A 20,364-nucleotide genomic window follows, 5' to 3' on the forward strand; every position below is an offset into this window, starting at 1 on the left:
GATCATCCAGTTGAACCTCCTTGCCACAAGCAGGAACATTTTTCACCAGACCAGGTTTCTCAAAATCCTGCCCAACCTGGCCATGGACATTTGAGTGGTGGGGCTTCCACAGCTTCTCTGGGCAATCTGTTCCAGTGCCTCACCATCCTCATAGCAAATTTCTTCCTTTTATTTAATCTAAATCTACCTTTTTAGTTAAAATTCATTGCCCTTTGTTCCATCATTATAGGCCCTGGTAAAATGTCTCTCTCCTTCTTTCTTATAAAATTCCCTTTAAGTACAGAAAGGCTGCAATAAGATCTCCCTAGAACTTTCTCCAGGATGAACAGACATGACTCTCTCAGCCTTTCTCTATCAGAGTGTTCCAGCCTTCTGATCAACTTTTGGCCCTCCTGTGGGCTTTCTCCAAGAGAAGTGTTTTGTGCTGGGGGCTCCAGAGCTGAATGTTGTACTCCAGGTGGGGTTTCAGGAGAAGAGTAAAGGGGGACAATCCCCTCCACTGACCTGCTGGTCACACTTCTGATGCAGCCTGGCATTTGGTTGGCTTTATGGGCTGCAGGTGCAGCTGGGTCACATCCAATTGTTCATCCACCAGTACTCCCAAGTCCCTCTCCTCCTGGCTGCTCTGGATCCATTCATCCCCAGCCTGTACTGGTATTGAGGACTGCCCCAACCCAGATGTAGAATCTTGCACTTGGCCCTGTTAAATTACATGAGGTTCACATGGTCCTATTCCTCCTCTGTATGGCATCCCTGCCCCTACTGAATCCAGGACACCACTCAGCCCGGTGTCCTCTGCAGAATTCCTGAGTGGGACTCAGTCTCACTGTGTCATTATTAAAGATACTGAGCAGTACTGGTCCCAGTACAGGATCCTGAGGGACACTACTTGTTGACAATCCCCATTTGGATGCTGAACCATTGACTTTAATTGGATCCCATCCACCCACCTCTTTATCCATCAAATAGTCCATCAATCAAATCCATCTCTCTCCAAATTAGAGGTAAGAATGTTGTGTAGGACCATGCCAAAGTCAATATAGAAGTCCAGGTAGGTGACAGGTAGCCTACTTTCCATTAGGTTGGAGTGGTTCATCCTGCACTGCATTTCCCAAGGATATCAGGGAACATACCTGCAATTTCAGTTTGTGCCTGGTGGGATCTCCCTTGCTTGGAAGCTCTCTGCAGGCAGAGGTCCAGCCTCACTGGCTCTGGACTCTTTCCTGCAACTGAGAAATGAGGATCCAGCCCACAGCAGGGAAGGAGTTAAGTGCTTGACCAGCTGCTGTCTGTGAGGCACTGAATTCCTTCCCCGTGCAATCCAGCAGCCAGTGTCAGGACAGCTATATTTAGAAAGCTGATAAAGGTTTAGTGCCAACAGTTGTCCTGCCCCTCGATGAAGAAGCTGTAGAGAGAGTGAGAGGGGGGCAGCTGATTTCTTTCCCCCCAGTACTGTTCCTTGCTGTCTTCAGTGGACTCCTTTGCCGTGCCTCCAGCAGGGACCCCCAGTGGAGCCATCGGGCACAGGGGGTAAGTTCCCTTTCCTTGCTCACCCTTCTCCCTGCTCACTGCCCCGTGAGTGACCATGCGGCCGCGATCCTCCGGCCTGAGCCCGGCTGCCGGGCCCTTGGGAGCTGCTGCTGGCTCTTGTGGCACTGAGGCAAGAGTCCCTCTGCCTGGGCCAGAGGTGTTGGCTGCTGTGTTTCCATGTTCCTAGCTGAGCTACGGTGCCCTCACTTTCCCACACCCAGGGTGAGAACAGCAACCTCCACACAAAGGATTACAAGGACAAAGTCCCAAGCCTTCAAGCTCCTTTGGCCTTAAGCTTTAGGAACATTTCATTTTGGGGACATGAGGTCTCATGTTTCTTGCCCCTGAGCCTCCTTCCAGCCTGGCTCTGGCTGTGTATGGCTCCTTTCAGCCACCATGCACGGTCAGGGGAGTATAGAGTTTCTGCCCTGCCACCCCTTCCTTCCAGCACCCTTACTCACAGGCAAAAGAGCATTGGCGCTCGCTGGGCAGCAGCCAGGAGCTGCATGAGGCCCAGGGAATGGCAGGTGCCCTGCTGGAGGAGCCAGAGCAGCCCTTGTGGGAAGGGCTCCCCACAGGAGCAAAGTGTGGGAGGCCCTTCTGCTGTAGCCCCTGCCACTTGTGCCCCAGAGCCAGGGAATGGCCTCCGGTGCAGCCCTGTGCAATGCCTCTCCCTCCTGCCCTGCTCCTTGCAGCGGACCCCCAGCAGCCGCCATGGCCAGCGGCAGAGATGCGGACAGCGAGCCGGCGGTGCCCGAGGAGGAGGAGGAGGAGAAGGAGGGCGCGGACGTGAAGGCCGTGCAGGCCCATTACCTGCGCAGCCCCTCACCCAGCCGGTGAGTCCACAGGCACTGCCACGGCCTCCTGGCAGCACGTGGGAGGTGCTGCCCTTCCCTGCTTTCCCTTCCTCTGCTCCACACTTGGGCCAAGCTGAGCCCGGGGATTCCCTGCTCTCCCTGAGGTGGGGTCAGTGTGCCAGCTCTGACAGAGCCTGCACAGACAGGACTCCTGCACTAATTAATCCTCCCTGCTGGGAGAGTGCACAGCAGGGATAAACTGCAGGAAGGATTACTATGGGCTGCTGTTGTCCCTCTTCCCTGTATCACCTTCTCATACCCCTTTGCTGAAACTTCTGATCCAATTTCAACTCTTTGCAAATTTGGCTTCATCTTTATGTCCATTGTAAGGACTTGTGGCTTTATTGAATGTTGATATTAGGCTTTGCCAGCCTCAGAAAAACCAAGGGTCTTGGGATTTGGGTTTGATTCAGAACCAACTTTAGCTACAGGCTTCAGGCACTGAACATGAGGCTGCCACAGCACAAGCAGAAATTGAGTTACCTCAAGCAAAACAAGCATGATTAGATGTGTTTTCTCCTAATACAAGGAAAAATACACCCCTTTGCTCTCTTTTCCTAAAGCAAAATGCTCTGCAGGGCTTTCTGTACCCTTTGAGATGCTTGAGCTGAAGGCAAGGAGTAGGGATAGAGTTTGAAGAGAACCTTCCCCAGTGTCCCTCAAAAAGTAGGAGGTTACGAAATGTTTCCTGGTAGCTGTGGGACACTGCAGAAAAACTGAGTACTTATTTCATTTAACCACGTGTATTTCAAAATTGTTTAGGATGATCACTGAGCTCACATAAAATAAAATTATGTATTGTAAAATTATGTATTGTAAAATTATGTATTGATGTCTCTTCTACTGCTCATCAGTCACTCAAAATGAACAGAAACATCTGTCCCTTCCCCTTCCCCTTCCCCTTCCCCTTCCCCTTCCCCTTCCCCTTCCCCTTCCCCTTCCCCTTCCCCTTCCCCTCCCTTCCTTTCCTCCATTTTTTTCTTGCTGTCAGTGGCAAAACACAGTGATGAAAATGGCAAGATCCTTCCCAGCCAGAAGAGGGTCCTTGAAATACCCAGGTTTGGGCAGTTCTGTGTTTCACAGATGCTCAGGGCAGCTACAAGTAAAACATGTTGAGGCTGTGGTGGCAGATTATTACCAACTGTTGTTACCTTTTTACTGAGCTTGGAGGCAACCTTTACAGCAAAAGGAATCGAAGGCAGGGCATAGCTGCAAATTTGTGTCAGCTCCTGTAAATGAGAGTGAGACTCCCCTTGCTCATCTCGTAAACTCCTTTGAAGAACTAGAAAAGGATTACTTTCAGTCACGGTTGACAAGTGCTGGAACTCAACTAAATGACCTGGATGAGCCTGTTAAGTGGTTTCCGATAGCTGTGCCCTCTGTTTTGATTCTGGAGCCTGAAAGCAGTTCAGCTCTCCAGACACTGCTGCACCCTGACTGCATATTAATCACCCTCCCTCTCCTGCTTGAATTAAACAAAAACAAACAGTGTATTGCAAGTCTGCAAGCCTTGCACTGCCAGAGAGCTTCTGTGATGGCAGCAAACTTGTCCTAGTGATTTGTACCATCTATTTGGAAGGAAGTGTATAAGGTGTAGGTCAAGGAAAATGCTCTAAAATATTTTGTAGAGATGGTCTAAGAGACTGAATTTTCTTGGACTGTATAGGTGGACCCAGAGGGAAATACACTTGTTTTTAAGGTTGTGGCCTTTTTTGCTTAACAAAAACTTATTACACTATGTCAAATAACTCACTTCAAAGGTGTCATAGTGTCATAGTGGTTTCTGACCCACATTTACACAACACTGAGTGAATGGAGAGACTGACCACAGGTTCATGCTCTGAAGTGCCCAAGGTACAAAATACTGAGGGAGAGATTCACAGGCTTCACTCTTAATGCTTGCACAGCAGCTTGTGGTAACTCAAAGAATGCTTGCTGGCAATTAACTGGCAGAAAGAAACCCAACAGTTTTCTAGTGCAATCTGTTTTGAATTATTTAATAAATTCTAGTTAGGACCATGTTTATGTCTGTCTGAGTGAGAGTTAATTGTGAGACTATTTCTTGTGATCCATCCCCCTCCTGGTCCCAAACCAGACACTGATCTTCTCTGTCCATAAACTACCCATAACCTCCTCCACCAGGCAATTTGATTGCACTCCCAGCCCACTGCAGCTTCTCCTCATGGGACCTGTCTACATCCTGCAAACACTGGATGCCAAGGCATCTTTGAAGCCTCTAGTGCCATGCTAGAGATTGGGGTGGGAATGAGATGTGGGAGAAGAGCTGTGACTTCCCTTCTACAATCACAGAATCCTCCCTGCTCCAGTTCCCTGCTGTTCCCCTCTGGAATGGGTGAAGAGGGCTAAAGTCCTGGGGATGGGACCCCAGTGGAGGGCATTTGCCTAACGGGCAGTGTGGTTGGTTGGCAGGTGTTCAGTGATATCAGACACTGATACAGAGAGCATCTTCATGGAGCCAATCCATCTGTCATCTGCTGTGGCTGCCAAACAAATCATCAGTGAAGGTAAGAGAACTATGTAAGTTACAAGTTGCATGCAAGTTGCAGTTGTTTTGCTTTTCTTATCTACAGATCCTAAATGATAAAAAAGCCCTTGTGTGAAAACTCCATCTGAAGCAGAGAAAGAAATAACAACTTATAGAAAGGTTTGGTGACTTCCTTTGAAGTTGTCCAATGAATCTGTGGCAGAATTGTGTACTGCAGGGGTAAAAGTTTGAGTGCTGGCTGCTTGCTACAACAAACTAAATTAGAGTAGAATGGAATAGAACATAACAGAATCAGTTTAAAGGACATACATGATCATCTAAGTCCAACTATCAGAGCTGACCAAAAGTTAAATCATATTATTAAGGCACTATCCAACACCTCTTAAACACTGTCAGGGATGGGGCATTAACCACCTCCCTAGGAAGCCTGTTCCAGTGTTTGACCACCCTATCAGAGAAAAAGTGCTTCTCAATATCCAGTCTGAATCTCTCCAGCTCAGCTTTGAAGCATTCCCACATGTCTGATCACTGGATACCAGGGAGAAGAGCTCAGCAGCTTCCTCTCCACTTCCCCCCTTCAGGAAGGCGTAGGCAGCAGCTGCGTTCTTCTGGGCCTGGAGTAAGGGTGCCCTTAACTCCCAGGCCTTGGGCCAGAGTGGGACCAAGAGGACAGTGCAATGTGCTCTTCTCATTGCTAATTACCCTGAGGCACTTCCTAGGTGAGCAGGTACCTGCCCTGCACATTGCAGACAGAACAGGGTGATGTTTCTAGGGAAAAAGCCACAAGGCTTGTCCCAGGCACAAGTAATGATAGCTCATACATTTGCACTGTTTTTGTGTACTTTTAATTACAATGTCAGTTTATTCCAGAGCTGAAGACAAAGGACATCAGGGTAGACTCGGTGTGTCCCAGGATGTTGGAGTCTGCGCAGCAGCTGATGGTGGAAGACCTGTACAACCGAGTTAAGGAAAAGATTGATGACACCAGCTTGTTTAACACACCGTGTGTGATGGACTTGCAGAGGGCACTTGTGAAGGACAGGCTGGAGACCCCCAGGGACGCTGTGGATGAAGTCTGGCCTAATGTCTTCATAGCAGAAAAGTGAGTGTCGGCTTTTGTCATCAAGCTGCACAAGATTCCCAGTAAAGGGTCAAATGGAACCATTGAAGGCATAACATGTATTACATGCATCTAATACCTTCCATCCCTAGAGAGCCCTAAAGTGTTTTTCAGACTGTGCTCACAGAAATCTCTATGCACTGGAAAGTAAATACTTCTGGAATAGAATCAGCTTAGATGCCTCAACACTTTAAGAGAGGAAAAGATAAATAAGCCCAAATTCCACCATTCTGATTGGAATTTGGCCCTAAAATTAGAACTAAAATCTTTGTTATGGAAAGGGGAGTTTAAAAGGTAATGCCAAAGCAAATGTCAAGTAAACATGATTAGGTCTCCTGTTCAGCTGTCTGAGATACCTGTGTAAGTGACCAGACAGAATTAGAAGGACATATAGAGTGAAGCATCAATTATGCAGTGATAAAAATTGATAAGTAAGTACATGGCCTGAACCTAGGATGGCAGAGTATGAGTTTCAAATCAAGCTGGAGTGGAAACAGAGCACATGGCTCTGCAGATGAATGCAGACTTATTTTCTTTTCCCAGTGAGTATTGGAAAGAAATACCTGTAGAACTCTCAAAGGACATTAAGGTCTGAGTGGTGCCTCATGCTGAATGAACACGGACTGGGAGTTATGTAGACCTTGTAGCATACAGCTTTTTTCCAACCTAAAATAGGAGCACTGATATCTAATATGTTTTTTTCCTTTTCTGCAGAAGTGTTGCAGTGAACAAAAGCCGTTTGAAAAGACTGGGCATCACCCATGTCCTGAATGCAGCTCATGGAACAGGTGTCTACACAGGACCAAGCTTCTACAATGGTCTCAATATCCAGTACATGGGCATTGAAGTGGATGATTTTCCAGATATGGATATCTCCAAACACTTCCGCCCAGCTGCAGAGTTCCTTGATGAAGCCCTGCTGACTTACAGAGGTAAGAGGAGAAGATTGAAGTGGTTCCAGGTTGTTCTTGGGAATTAACAGGGAGAAACCTTACTCTGATAAACAGCTGATATGCCACATTTGTAATGGGGTAGAAGGCAGGGCCTTTGCCCTCTGCATGCAGCTACAGTGAACACCTCCTGCCCGTTTCTGCCCGGTCTCACTGGAAACAGGAGGGAGCAAACTGGTAAGGGGAGGCAGCTCATGGCCCCATGGTTTCAGGTTCAAAGTGGCTGCAAGTCAGCTCCTGCAGCTGCTTTGAAAGAACCTGACTATAGCAAAGAGTAGAATCCCTGCACTAATAAATTTTTTAAAAATATTGATACCCTATAATACTATATATAGAGAGATATAGATATATTCCTGTACCCTGCACATTTCAGTTTCACCATGATGCAAAAAACCAGGCTGATTTACTAGAACAATCCAAATGGCTGAGTTGAACCTCTGGGTGTCTACATCCAAGCTGCTGTCAGATTTCCTGGACTTCAATTCCATGGCAACTGTTATTCTGTGCACACTGACCATTTTGTTGCAAATTCAGTGGACAGTTAGAAATTCAGTATTGAATTTCAGTTCAGTATTGAAAGAAACACCAGGATCTGTGCTATCACTGATATTCTTCATATAAATTGTCAATTAATCTAATTTCTGTAAAGAAGCAACAGATTACCTCCTAGAAGGAGTGACAGTAAGAAAAGCGTGAAGTTTTGTTCATATACAAGGAACATTGAGCCAGTTTTAATAGCTCAACAACACTAGGAGGATGCACCAAGGCAGAGGAGCCTTGGAAGAAATGAAAGGAGGGAGATCTCCCCCTCTTGGTGAGATGTTAGATTGGCTTTGCTGGCTAGTAAAACACTTGGAAGGCAACCAAGACTTTTTAAGCTAAGAAAGGTGTAAAAGAGATTTCAGGATTGTAGGAAGAGGTTCATTAGTTAAACCTCTTGTGGTAACATAGCGGCAGTCAGAAAGGTGGTGCTTAAATTGGCTTCATTAAGTTTCAGTGCAAACAGATTGATTAAACTGGAGTTTATCATACATTTAGAAACAGTAATTTCAGTTGTTTGCAAGCTACCATTTACACTCTCTTCCTATTTACAAGCTTTTCTTTAGCTATAATTTGCCACACAAGTAACTTAAATCCCAAACAATTTGTCTGTGCCAAAGCTAGGTTTTCTGCAAGAGATAGTAAATGCTATAAAATAAAGCAGATCCTCAGTTTTGATTCTTGCTCATACAGTTACTGGTGCAGGACAGTGGGTCCCAGTAGTTTGAAGCAGCTGGATCAGTTTTTCCAAGTCAAAATTAGCTCTTTTCTGATAGTTGCTTGGTTCTGCTCTTGTAAGATATAATAGGACTTTGGCCTCCAGCAAGTGTTCAGTGTAATTGTTTGGGGGTACCTTGCAAAACTGATTGAGAGTCTGGCAAAAATACAATTAAATTAATATAAAATTGTTGTTTAAGTCCTGTAATGTCCCTTAGAGAAAAGTAACTTACCTGCTTATCCTCCCAATACCTTCCTGAAGGCTAATGCTAATATCTCACTTTTTACATATTGAGAAAAAAGCATGGAAAGCTTAAATGTCTGGCCCTATGTCATCCAGCAAGTCAAGAATGTCTCACTTGCCTTTCTAATACCTCTTATAAGCTTTTTGACTATTTGAGCAAGTGAAGTGTGTAGGCAAAAATACAAATACTGTTTAGATTGTTTGGAAATGTGCCTGCCCACAGTTTTTGAAACTAATGTGTTTTTTATTCGTATATATCCAGATTTTTATTAAGGTAAAGCTAGCAAATATTTAATATTGGTTTCAGTCACTGAAACATATAATCTGTGTAGTTTTTAACACTATTCAGAGAATGCTTTTGTGCTACATACCAGAACATCCTGTCTGTTGCTGGAAATAGCTGATTCCTTTCTTATTCACCGTCTGTAGGCAGAATCCTTGTCAGCAGTGAGATGGGGATCAGCCGCTCAGCTGTGCTGGTGGCTGCCTACCTGATGATCTACCACCACATGACCGTTCTGGAGGCTCTGATGACCCTGAGGAAGAAACGTGCCATCTACCCCAATGACGGCTTCCTGAAGCAGCTGCGGGAGCTCAATGAGCAGCTGTTGGAGGAGCGAGAGCTGGAGCGTTCTGGAGATGAGGACGTCACTCCGCGCCAAAGTCCTCTTGCCTACCCAGGCACTTCTTCACGGCTGTCTGGAGCTGGGGACTCAGGGAGCATCAAGGGAGCCAAAGCCCACTCCATCACAGTAGAAGAAGAGGACACCAGCAGCATTCTGGGTAGTTTTATGAGCTCTTCATCAGTGGAAAAAACTAGCTGGGTTTCCAAACATTCCACCCTGATCACTGAGGAGGAAGAGGAACAATTGTATGAGGAATGGAGGAGGAAACAAGGCCTATCTGCAAAGGAAGCACGAGTTCACCATCAAGGAACATCTTCAAAGCATCTGGATCAGGAAGAGGAACAATCTGATGAGGATGTGGAACAGAGGATCCATGACTGGCAGCGCAGGAATGAGAAATACCAGATGGCAGGTGCAGCCAGGGAGGAGGATGGTGAATGCAGCATGGAAGGAAGACCTTACCCATCAGGCAAGTTCAGTGATGTTGAGAGTGTGAGCAGTTTTGAGATCCGAACCTTAAAAAAACAACTGGAAGCCAGTAGCTTTAGCAGGATGAGGAGGAGCCGCACAGGCTCTATGTCTTCTGAGAGCACTTGGGACATGTGGAATGAGAGACTTCTGGAGATTGAGAAAGAAGCTGCTCAGAGGTATCATTCTAGGAATAAAACTTGTGGAGAGAGACAATCCCCAGACACAGGAAGAAAGGAGAGGGATGTGGATGAAGAGAGTGTGTTTTCAGACTCCTCCTGTAGCTCCTTCTACAATTTCTGCCAAAAGAACAAGGACAAGTTGACTCCTCTAGAAAGGTGGAAGGTCAAGAGGATCCAGTTTGGCTTTCACAAGAAGGATTTAGAACCATCGTCTGCACCATCTCCAGCAGAAGATGGCAGCCAGGCAGGTCAGGAGGAAACAGAAGGGAAGAGTTTGTCAGATATTGATCTGACTGCTTACCAGGCTTGGAAAATGAAGCGGCAGAAGAAGGTGGGCAGTGAAAGCAGCAAGGAGGAATTTGTGGAATTTGCCAAAACTGAGGATTCTGCTTCAGCTAAAAAGAAGCAGAGGCGTGTAGAGCTCCTTGAACGTTCAAAGAAAATTTTAGAAGAAAGCCAGTCCATGTGCAGCTGGGAGACAGAGAGTACAATGAGTGGGAGTATTCCCCTGTCAGCTTTCTGGTCTTCAGCGCCTTCTGCAAGCGGTGCTGACGATGCAGCTTCTGCCCTGAGCATGCAGACAAATCATTCATCTTTGTCACAGGCCAGGAGTTCTACGGGAGCAATGCAGCCGCAGATGCCAAATATACCCCTTCCCAATCTCCCAGTTGGCCCAGGTGACACAATATCCATGGCAAGCATTCAAAACTGGATCGCTAACGTAGTCAGTGAAACCATTGCCCAAAAGCAAAATGAGATCCTGATGCTGTCCCGTCCATCGTCCGCCATGGCCTCCCTGTCAGGAGACCTTGGCAGGCGTGCAGATGATGACAAGGTTTCTCTTCTCAGTGCTCAGAGTGGCTCATCCCTCGCTGCCTCTCAGCTCCACCAGCAGGACCTGCGCAGGGCTGAGTCTCAGTCTGTGCTGTCTTGCAACACCTCTGTGAGTGCAAGGACAGAAGGGACTACTTCAAACATGAAGACAACCCAGACAAGCAAGCCACTGTACAGCCTCTTTGCTGATGATGTTGACCTAAAGAAACTCAGGAGGAAGGAGAAGGAGATGCAAATGGAAATGAGAGAAAAAATGTCAGACTATCAAATTGAAAAGGTGATCAGCGACAATAAACGCAGCACTTTATTTAAAAAAAAGGTGACCAAAGCAGAGGAAAATGAAACAGAAGATGACAGAGAGAGTACAACAAACAGCTGCAGGCGTCCCTTGCAAGCAGACTTTGACAGAACTGATGCAGATCTGTCCAGTCAACCTGCAACCTCAGGTGCACCGAAGTCAGAGATAGATACTGATATTACCAAGTGGCTCAATGGCCTGAGAGCAGAAAGAGAACCACCGTCATATTATGATCAGACTGAGAAAGCTAGAGAGAAATATAGCAGATCATCCAAAGTTAGACAGATAGATTCTGAGACATCCAGTTACAGATTCTGCAGATCCCAAAGAAAAGAGCTAGATAGCTGTTCTTCCTACGAGTCAACGGGAGATTCACTGAGAACCATGTCAAGATTTTCCTCTGCTTCTGCAAAAGAGGACAAAAAGATGTACAAGTTCACAAGGTCCAGGGTCAGTGAGACAAGTTCCAGAGGAAACAGCCCAGAGCTGCATGTTTTCAGCCGGTCACCTGAACCACCCTTTGACTCTGAAGCCCCAGAACCATCTACACAGAGCCGAGTTAGAGCTCATCATGTGGAAGCATGTGAAGAGGAGGCCAGGTCAGATGTGTCAGAATGTGGAGCAAAGAGAAAGTTCACCCAGAGCTTTTCAAAGTCTGAAGAGGATGGAAAGAAGGAGGCAAAAGTGGAGCAAAGTGAAGAAAGGTTTGCATCTAGGCAGGTCTCTCAGTACAGGCGAAGCATGCGTAAAGAAGAGGAAGAAATGGATGATGATGCCATTATTGCTGCTTGGAGAAGCCGACTAGAAGAAACTACAGCAAAGCTCCAGCGGAGAAGGGAAGAGTGACCAAGATCAGACTACAGGAACACAAGCAGAGCCACAGAGTCCCTGAATCACTCACTCATCATTATATTTTTGATAATCCTTTGTGGTTTGTAGGGCATTTCCTGCAGATAGTTCTCTTCTTAATCAAAAGCGATGAAGGGAAGAGGTCAAGTTCTGCAAGTGTTTGTGGCTTGTCAGAAAGAAGATGCTGGTATTAAATGATCAATGTAGGTAGAAACACAATGTTAGAAGCCATTAGGAGCCAGACAATGTTTCAGCAGCAAAAGCGGGTAACGGTGACACCTCAAGTCAAAAGACCAATCACATCCCACTTTGGTTATTTCAATTTCCTAGTGTCGTTAAAGACTGGACATGTTTTTTCTAGGATCTTTTTGATCATAAATGGAAGAAGCCAAAAGCCTTTTCCAGGAACTTAAAGAATGCTTTTCTCTTAATCAGTTTTACTTTATATGACTGAGAAGATATTACCAGGTAGGCTCCGTTTTCTGCACCAGCCTTACAAATGTCTAGAGAAATAAGACAGTTCAGGGGAATATATGTTCTGTTTTACTTTACTAAGCAGCAGGAGTGGAATACTAGAAAAAAGAAGATGCCTCCTGTTTACAAGTTCAATGCAGTAATGAATGTATTCATTGTTTTCTATTAGGTGGAGTCATCTCTGCTCCAGTATGGTTGGTTCCTGCTAATAACTTCAGGTCAACAAAGGAAAAATGCAGTAATATTAACAGCCATCCAAAAAAAATTTATTGATGTAGTTAAAGAGATAGCTAGGATTAGTGTTAGTGCAGGCTGGGTTTCTGAGTATTGACTTCACTTTGGTTTATGTATGCAGCTCAGCTAAGTTGGTGCTTTTGTGTTATAGTCAGATTAATTTTCAACATGATCACCTTGAAAGAAAAGAGTAATGCACAAAATGACCTCATAATAAAATTGCTTGATTAGACCATGAGTGTAAAGCATCATGCACCTAAGGAGAAATTGCGTGTCTGTGAAGGTGGCACCTGGAAGCTTGTTTTTAGGAAGCAGTGGTAGGTTCAAATGGCACCTTACAGTTAAAGTGTTCTTTGTATCCTGAGCTACAGAGGAAGAAGCCCAGCCTCCATGGTAACTCCATGTTAAGAGTCTCGGGTCCTTTCATGCCTTGCAGAGCCTTGTGAGCTTGTGTGACACAACCCACCACCTTGCCACAGCATCACTTGTGTGTCTTTCCACACCACAGCACCCAACCCTCACCCATCAACATCCTCCACCTCTCTCTTATAAGCACATAGGCCGGTTTTTACCGACTTTGACTCTGGAATTATCAGTTCCCTCTTCTGTACAGACTGTATTTTGAACCAACAAAGCCCTCTGGCAGAGCTGAATCTAAAATGACAATGGAGGGATGATGCAGTAGCGCTCTCCCACAGGAAGTTTGTCTTTTTCTTGTAATCTCTTCTCCCTCCCACTGTGATGCTTAGAGCTCACCATTACCATTATGCTAGTACCTTTCCCTATTTTAATTGTGTAATACAGTCAGCAAGCTCCACAGGGCAAGGGCCTGCTCTTTGTCCCTGTCTGTATGGTGCTACACACATCAGCAATGCTATCTAAATAATGGTTACTGATAACAAAATGCAGCTGGCAATTTTCCTAAACTTAGAATCATTTCTCTCAACTATAACTCACTGATCAGACATTATCCCTGCTTCTCTGAAGATAAAGATGATTCTTTCTGACAGCCAGGACTGGGGTAAATGATAGCTACTTATTGTCAGGTGAATGGAGTCTCACAATCAGGTGATTAACCAGTAACAAAGGTAGAAAAATTACTTGTGTGGGTTGTTTTGGGGTTTTGGGTTTTTTAGTAAACTCAGATTACGTTTCTGAAATACATAAGGAACATGTTCGTGTTAATGTTTCAGGCATGCAGAGATGCTCTAAGGTTTATAATGCTTTTATATTATAAAATAATATATAATACAATGCATCCCTAGTTTCTGCATATTTCTGTGAGTTGTTATTTTTTAAAGTAGAGAAATTCCAGGCTTTGAGCCACATTCTGAGAATTTATATCGAATTTCTGCAGTGTGTGTTAGGATAGGCATTTTCCTCTTTCCTTCATCCCTGGTAAGGTTGCTCCGCAGAAAACAGCTCTGCATAGACATATTTGGAGCTTGCTTTAATTTCATCCTAGAAAAGGTCTTAAGTTTTGATGGATCAAAGTGGAAGTGTGCAATACCTTCTGGCACTGAATTTACTTTTTTATAAAAGGCTGATTCCCTCTGAAAAATCCCTCTCCTTCTCCGTGCCTGGATGTTCCCAGCAGACAAGCCTGTCCTCTGCAGTACTGTAGGGGGCATCTCGCGCTGTAAAAGACGAGCAGTAGATGATGTAGTAATTGGTTTCATTTTGCACTGTACAGCACAGCCTTTGTTTGGGCAGCATTTTGATTTAAACACTAATCTAGGTCTGCTGCACAAATAAATTATTCAAGACCGAGGGGCAGAATATGGTTCTGTAACAAGTCTGAGCCAGACCATCCTGATAGCGAGTTTTGACCCTTGTGAGAAAGGGTTAAGTGGGTTCTGCTGACTCATTGAGGTAGGTGGCTTATTAGTTCACTTGTGTAAAAGAGAGATAAAAATGGTTTGCTGTGGAAAGGCCATCTAAGATGCTGGCTGAGCAGCCATGAGGGAGAAGCCTTAGAAATAGCTGAACTTTATTTTCTTGTTGCTTATATCCTTGTTAATAAAGCCAAACCCCCAAAGCAATAAGGGGGTGGGGATCATTTTGGACTCCATGCAGTATATGGCCAGTGCTTGAAAGCAAGATGGGAAAGGCTCCAGCTCACAGGTATAAATTACATGAAACAGTGACATAAAGACCTTGCATGGTGAAAATATTAAAGCATTCAGTCATAAGACCAATAACCAGGAGAGACAGAAATGGAGGGGTTGAAGGCAGGCTAGAAAGTCAGGTTTTAAGATGAGAATTTAGAAGGAGATAAGGAATTGCTGAAAGGGGAGAGGTCTGCACAGATTGTTTCAGGTGACCAGAGCTGCAGAGTGAATGTTTTTTCAGCAATGACACCAGTCTGACAGTAGATTAAAAGAGTAAATAAGTACCCAAATTTATCTAAGAAGGATTTTTCAGCAAAGATGTGCTGGGACTGTTATTTTTTCTCCCTCTCAGTTTGCTGCTGTATGCAGGAGGGGGTTTTTGGCATTGTATAGTGGAAGGTGAAAGTGCAAGGAGCATCCATACGGTCAGTTAAGAATATAAACACAAGAACATAAGAAAGGCTGTATGGGGTCAGACCAAAGGTCCATCTGGCTCAATATCCTGTCTCTGATAGAGAACAGCAGCGAATACCTAGGGAAGAATATATACAGTGATAAAAGTGTTATTTCCCCAGCATGATCTTCCAGCTTCTAATCATTTGCAACTCAAGGACTTCCTAAGCCAGGTCTGATATTTTTGTATTTAATAGCCCTTAATAGATTTTCCTTCTGTGGAAGTGCCTAGTAATTTTTGAGTTATAACCACTATAGCCTCATATCCGCTCGCCTCTGTGATCTCTTGTAGCAAGAAGTCCCACAAGTTACTGTACACAAAATGCTAAGCCATCTTCTTTCTGCCTGTTCTGAACCTTCTGCCCACTAGCCTTCAATGCCAATGAAGAATGTCTGTTTAGTATCTACATGTCCCATGAGATTTTACCCCCGCTTCTGTCATTCTGTCCCATCTTTAGTTCTGGTTTTCCGCCTGAGTTACTTATTCCTCATCTAGGGGCTCTTCATTATCCTGGCCATTCTTCTCTGAACCCTTTCTAGCTCTGCTTTTTCATGTTTGAGATGAGGGACCAAATCCTCACACAGTATCCAGGGTGCAGATGTGGCAGGGGTTTATCATACTGACCTTTTTTCCCCTCTTTTCTGTTCCTTCCCTATTGACTTCTAACAGTCTGCATATTTTTTTGGATGTTGCTGAGCACCAGAGTGATGTTTTCTTAGAACTATTTATTATATACAGCAAATCTTGTTGAGTGGCAGTGGTCAGCTCTGAGATCATAATTTTATATTTTAAGTTTTCTTATTTGTAATGTTTTGCCTTTATGAGCCTTGAATTTCATCTGCCATCTTAATTCTCAGCCTGTCTGTTGCATTAAGTCCTGGATTTTTCCACAGTTGTCCTCCCATTTCTACTACTCTGTTTCCTTAATGTCCTTTGAATGAGGTAGAAGCACATAAGATGTGGGAAGCAAAGAAGTTAAGGAGGGATAGATGAGAGAGAAACCCATTTGATGTTGGTCTGCTTGAAGTAAGAAATAAGAAAGTGATGAAAGTCAGAGAGATACATGTTCAAAAGAGATCTGAAGACAATAGGGAAATTAAGAAAGGGACCTACAGTGGTCAGAGACAGGAAGATACTAATGTAAGCCAAAGAAGGTAATGCAAAATATTAATATGTTTAGATGTATCAAAGTCTGGGAAAAGGTTAGGAGGCAACATCTGTGGGAAGAAAGGAGATTTGAAGAAGTTACAGGTCTGTGAGAAATCTGAAGGGGACTGGGAGAAATGGAAAGAGTGAGAGACATTAGTGGGACACTGATGGATAAAATGACATTGGTGCTGGATTGGGAATTCAATGTGGTACAAGTTTGAAGGAAATGGAAATGTACCAGAAATACATGTTTTTCCTACTGTAAGAGCTGAGTTTTGCATTGTAATACTGATAGCTGTGGGGCCATGGCCCATTTCCCCCATCTAGGAATTTCAGGACAATGTGATTTACTGCATGCAGCACTAGCTTAGACTGGATAATTTTAAAAGGAGTTTAGCACCATTTCCTTCCTTTACAGCTCCTTGAGAAATGCTTACGCATTAGCTGTGGTGGAGACTAGGTGAATTATGAGACAAAAAGTTTTATTTGGGGAGGTTATGTTGCATTGCCTGCCTTTCCTTAAAGGGTGTAGCTGGAATACATTCAATACAGACATTATAATGTGAAAACACAATATCCATGACCTGCCTAAATTTATAGACAATGCAACAAAGGTACTGAAAGCATGTGATTAATATAGTCTAGGGCTTGGAAACAGACGCAGCATACTCACGTAATCCAGCAAAATCTCTTTGAGAGCTACCTACCTATTCTCTGGAATTTCACTTGTCATGTAGAAAAATGAAAGTGGGTCAAATCTCTGGCTGTTCTAATTGTGAAGAAAACTTCCAGAATGGGAAGAATGTGTAACAAATAAACTGTTCTCTAGAGAGGTGAGAGCATAGGTCTAAATGGTGTGTGAATTGCCCCAGTCATTTCAGCAAGGTTCTAACTTATTTGCCCAGAAGTAATAATTTAAATGCCAATAATATTTGTCACCCTGTACTTCATGTAATAAATTGAGAAAGGTTCAAAGTGCATGTATTTAGGTGGTGTATTGCCAATACCAGCATAATCTACTTGAATGAACACCCTGTCATTGTGGTTGGTTTTGTTGTTTTCTGGTTTGCTGGGTTTTTTTTTTTGGCTTAGGCTGCCTTCTGTTCTTTGATACATTTCAACATATTCAGGAGCTGATTTCATGTTGTTTCTCTCTAACCTCCTCTTAAAACCATTCATTGGTGTTTTCCTGTGACTGCTGTTCCTCTGCCACAGGGTGCACACACACACAAAAACACACACAGATATAAAGAGAAAACATTATTTGTGACTTATAAAAGCAGGCAACAATATGAATTCAGTTCTTCCCAGGACTATCCAAGTGTGGTGATGTGAAAACTGTCTTAGAGAGCAGGAGAAGGGACATCCTGCTTGTGCTTTGAACCTTCCCCTCTGGATTGCATTTCATTTTTATTTGCATGTATCTTTAAAGCAGATAATTTTAATTCTTACACAAGAGCATAGCTGCTTCCACATCTGATTCATATCTGCAGGTAGACTGATTAACTTAAGACGTGTACCCAGGAAGACACAAATGTGTGTAATAGAAAACTAGCTTCATTGTTAACTATGAAAAGAACAATGTCTCTACAAAATCAATCAATCAATCAATCAATCAATCAATCACTTATTTCTTTCCAGTATACCCTTCATGCCAACATGCCTGAATGCTTTATGGTCATTAAATTAAATCAAAGAACACACCACAGAATGGACAAGGCCAGATCTATAAATCTTGAAACCTGATTCAAACTTACCAAGGACTCTGCACAAGTAACCATGACAGGAAGGATGACTCCAGTCAGGAGGGCATGCGTGTGGGCATAAAAGTGAAACAAGACTTAGGTGATTGATACTAATTAGAAGACAGAAACATTTAAAGAAACTGTCATTTTTATAGCATCACCCAACTGCCAACATCTCAACCTGCAGCTTAGCGTCTTAAGAGTATTTTCGGATTTATGAGCGATATAAGAAAATAACAATGGTGGCAAGAACTTTCTGCAACTTTTTACAGCTGTACAACTTTTTACAGCTTCAGGGTACCTCTTGCCTAATTTTAAAGATTTGCCTATTTGTGATCTCTCCATTTGATTATTGCAGGGCACCATATTAAAGAAAGATGCAGTAAACTCCAGCTGGCAGTAACCATAGTATGACTGCTCTGTCTTCATGGACCATCCCAGCAATTTGATCTTTGCAATGACTCCATGCTGAACTCAGATCCAGTCAGAAGTCATCCATTAGTTGGGCAGAACATTTCTTTCTCCTTGTTTGAGAGGAGAGCTTTATGAAACTGCAATACCCTTTATGAAACTGCCAATTAATGGGGAGCTTTGTACATTTTGCTCATAGAAATATCCCAGTAGCTGCCATAACCTATGGAGGTTCATTCCCAAAGTGCATAAAATGACCACAGGCCTAACTACATTCAAAACTAAAAGAAAACCACAGTTCTTCAACTTAAACTTCCCTCCCTCAATAATTTCGAGGCATGTGCTCCTCAGTCTGTGAATTGGATCAAAAGTATTGCCTAGAGGCAAAGGGTCAGAGGAGATTCCACTTATGAAAAACAGGAGGCCCTCAAAAGGGTGCAACCTCAGTTGCTGAACAGACACCACAAATAGGATGGATAAAAGCCCACATGAGACTGGTATGTGAGCAAGCAGAAGCTGACAGTTGCCCCTCAGGAATATAGTATAAAGCTTTCAGTTCTGCAGGAGATGTGATCTGAAAGTCTGCTTCCTGGAAGCAATCGCACCTGAACTGTTGCATGGTGCTGCAGTTGCATAATTTAATAGTTGTCATGTTTCATCCCAAGGTGAGTGTTTTTGGTGGTAGTGTACATAAAAAATTTGTATGTCATTAAGGATAAAAGGGTCTGTGCCAGACAAGGTCAGATATTAACCTCATGACTGACAGAAAAGGTCCATATTAAAACAAAGAAGGTGTTTGATTCCCTTTTGAATGTGGGCAGATGATTCAGACCCACGTGCCCTTCATATGCTCTGTCTCTCCCCTTCCTATCTCCTTTCTTTTGAAACAGATTTAAGTCCATCTACTTTTATATTTTCAAACAAAACCCATAAAAGGGCCATAAATATCATGACTCGCTAAAATGAAAGCTGTTTTCTTCTTCTCCCAGGAGACTCCTGCCTGAGAGAGAGACAGAAAGAGTTCACCTCTTTGAAAATTTCCTCCTCTGTCGAAGTAAAGCTGGTATCTAAAAGCAGCCTTCAAGGCTTTGTTCTTATCATCTTGACCTGGCTTTGTACTGGCTTCTCTCTGTATTGCTTGTGGAAGTGTGAAGGACAGGGCTAGGGGAAGGAGTTTTGGCTATCACTGGCAGAGCAAGGGTCATGCTTGGAAAGGGATTTCATTGTGGTTTCAGAAAACATTATAAACTCAGCACACTGGCAGAAAGAATGAAGAAACTCATTCCCCTCCTGGATCAGACCAGTGATCCACCCCTTATGTCTCTGATGTTGGCCAGAACCAGATTCACCTCAGAAGGTATAAAGAAAGTTTAAGTGGGTAATTATGGAATAACCTGCCCTGAGTAAAAATTTCTCCCCTTCTGGCCCAAAGCCCTCCTTCATCTCTCCTCCTTGGTTAGAGTTCAACTCTATGCCCTGAAGCATGACGGCTTCTCTCCCTTCCAAACTGCTTTTCATCCTGGCCTGTCTCATGTAACTGCCTATGACAGTGATGGGATGTATAGGTCTTGTCCATTGAGAGTCTGTGACAGATCATAGCCTTATTGGAAAGAGAGGCAGAGAGGCTGAAGAGAAGGCGAGGGAGGAGAGCATAAACTCAGATGAAATATCCATCAGGAAGATGGAAAGAAGAGTGAGTGCCTGGGAAACTAATTGCTGCCTGCTGATCTGGGCTGTGGAGATAGCTTGCAAGTGAGCATTTTTGCTTTTCAGAGATTTCAGCCTGGAGCACACTAGGAAAGTCAACTCTTGGTTGAAACTACTGTTCATCAATACTTCCCCATAAATATATCTATATATATATTTTTTTAAGCTGTAGAAGTATGACAGTAATCCTAAGAAAACAATTCCATTATAGTCTAAGGGAGCTTTTTCTTCCACTGAAGTTCACTAATCAGCTATTGGCATAATTTGAGGCTCTTAAACACTGAACATGGATGAAAATCAAACTATTTTTCTACTACCCAAAAACTATTTAGGAATCCAAAGTCAGATATTCCTGCCT

At 43.8% G+C, this 20,364-nt stretch overlaps 1 protein-coding gene across 1 annotated transcript; it reads left to right on the forward strand.

Annotated features, from left to right (window-relative positions):
* Positions 1-1,368: 1,368 nt before the first annotated feature.
* STYXL2 (serine/threonine/tyrosine interacting like 2) lies at positions 1,369-16,980 on the forward strand. Its single transcript, XM_058829873.1, has 6 exons — positions 1,369-1,530; positions 2,226-2,366; positions 4,818-4,912; positions 5,764-5,995; positions 6,728-6,945; positions 8,894-16,980. Exons 2-6 carry the CDS (start codon positions 2,245-2,247, stop codon positions 11,716-11,718), a joined length of 3,492 nt encoding a protein of 1,163 aa, XP_058685856.1. The 5' UTR covers positions 1,369-1,530; positions 2,226-2,244; the 3' UTR covers positions 11,719-16,980.
* Positions 16,981-20,364: the final 3,384 nt, after the last annotated feature.

Source organism: Poecile atricapillus, chromosome 1 (assembly GCF_030490865.1).
Source record: "Poecile atricapillus isolate bPoeAtr1 chromosome 1, bPoeAtr1.hap1, whole genome shotgun sequence".
Classification (NCBI taxonomy): Eukaryota; Metazoa; Chordata; class Aves; order Passeriformes; family Paridae; genus Poecile; species Poecile atricapillus.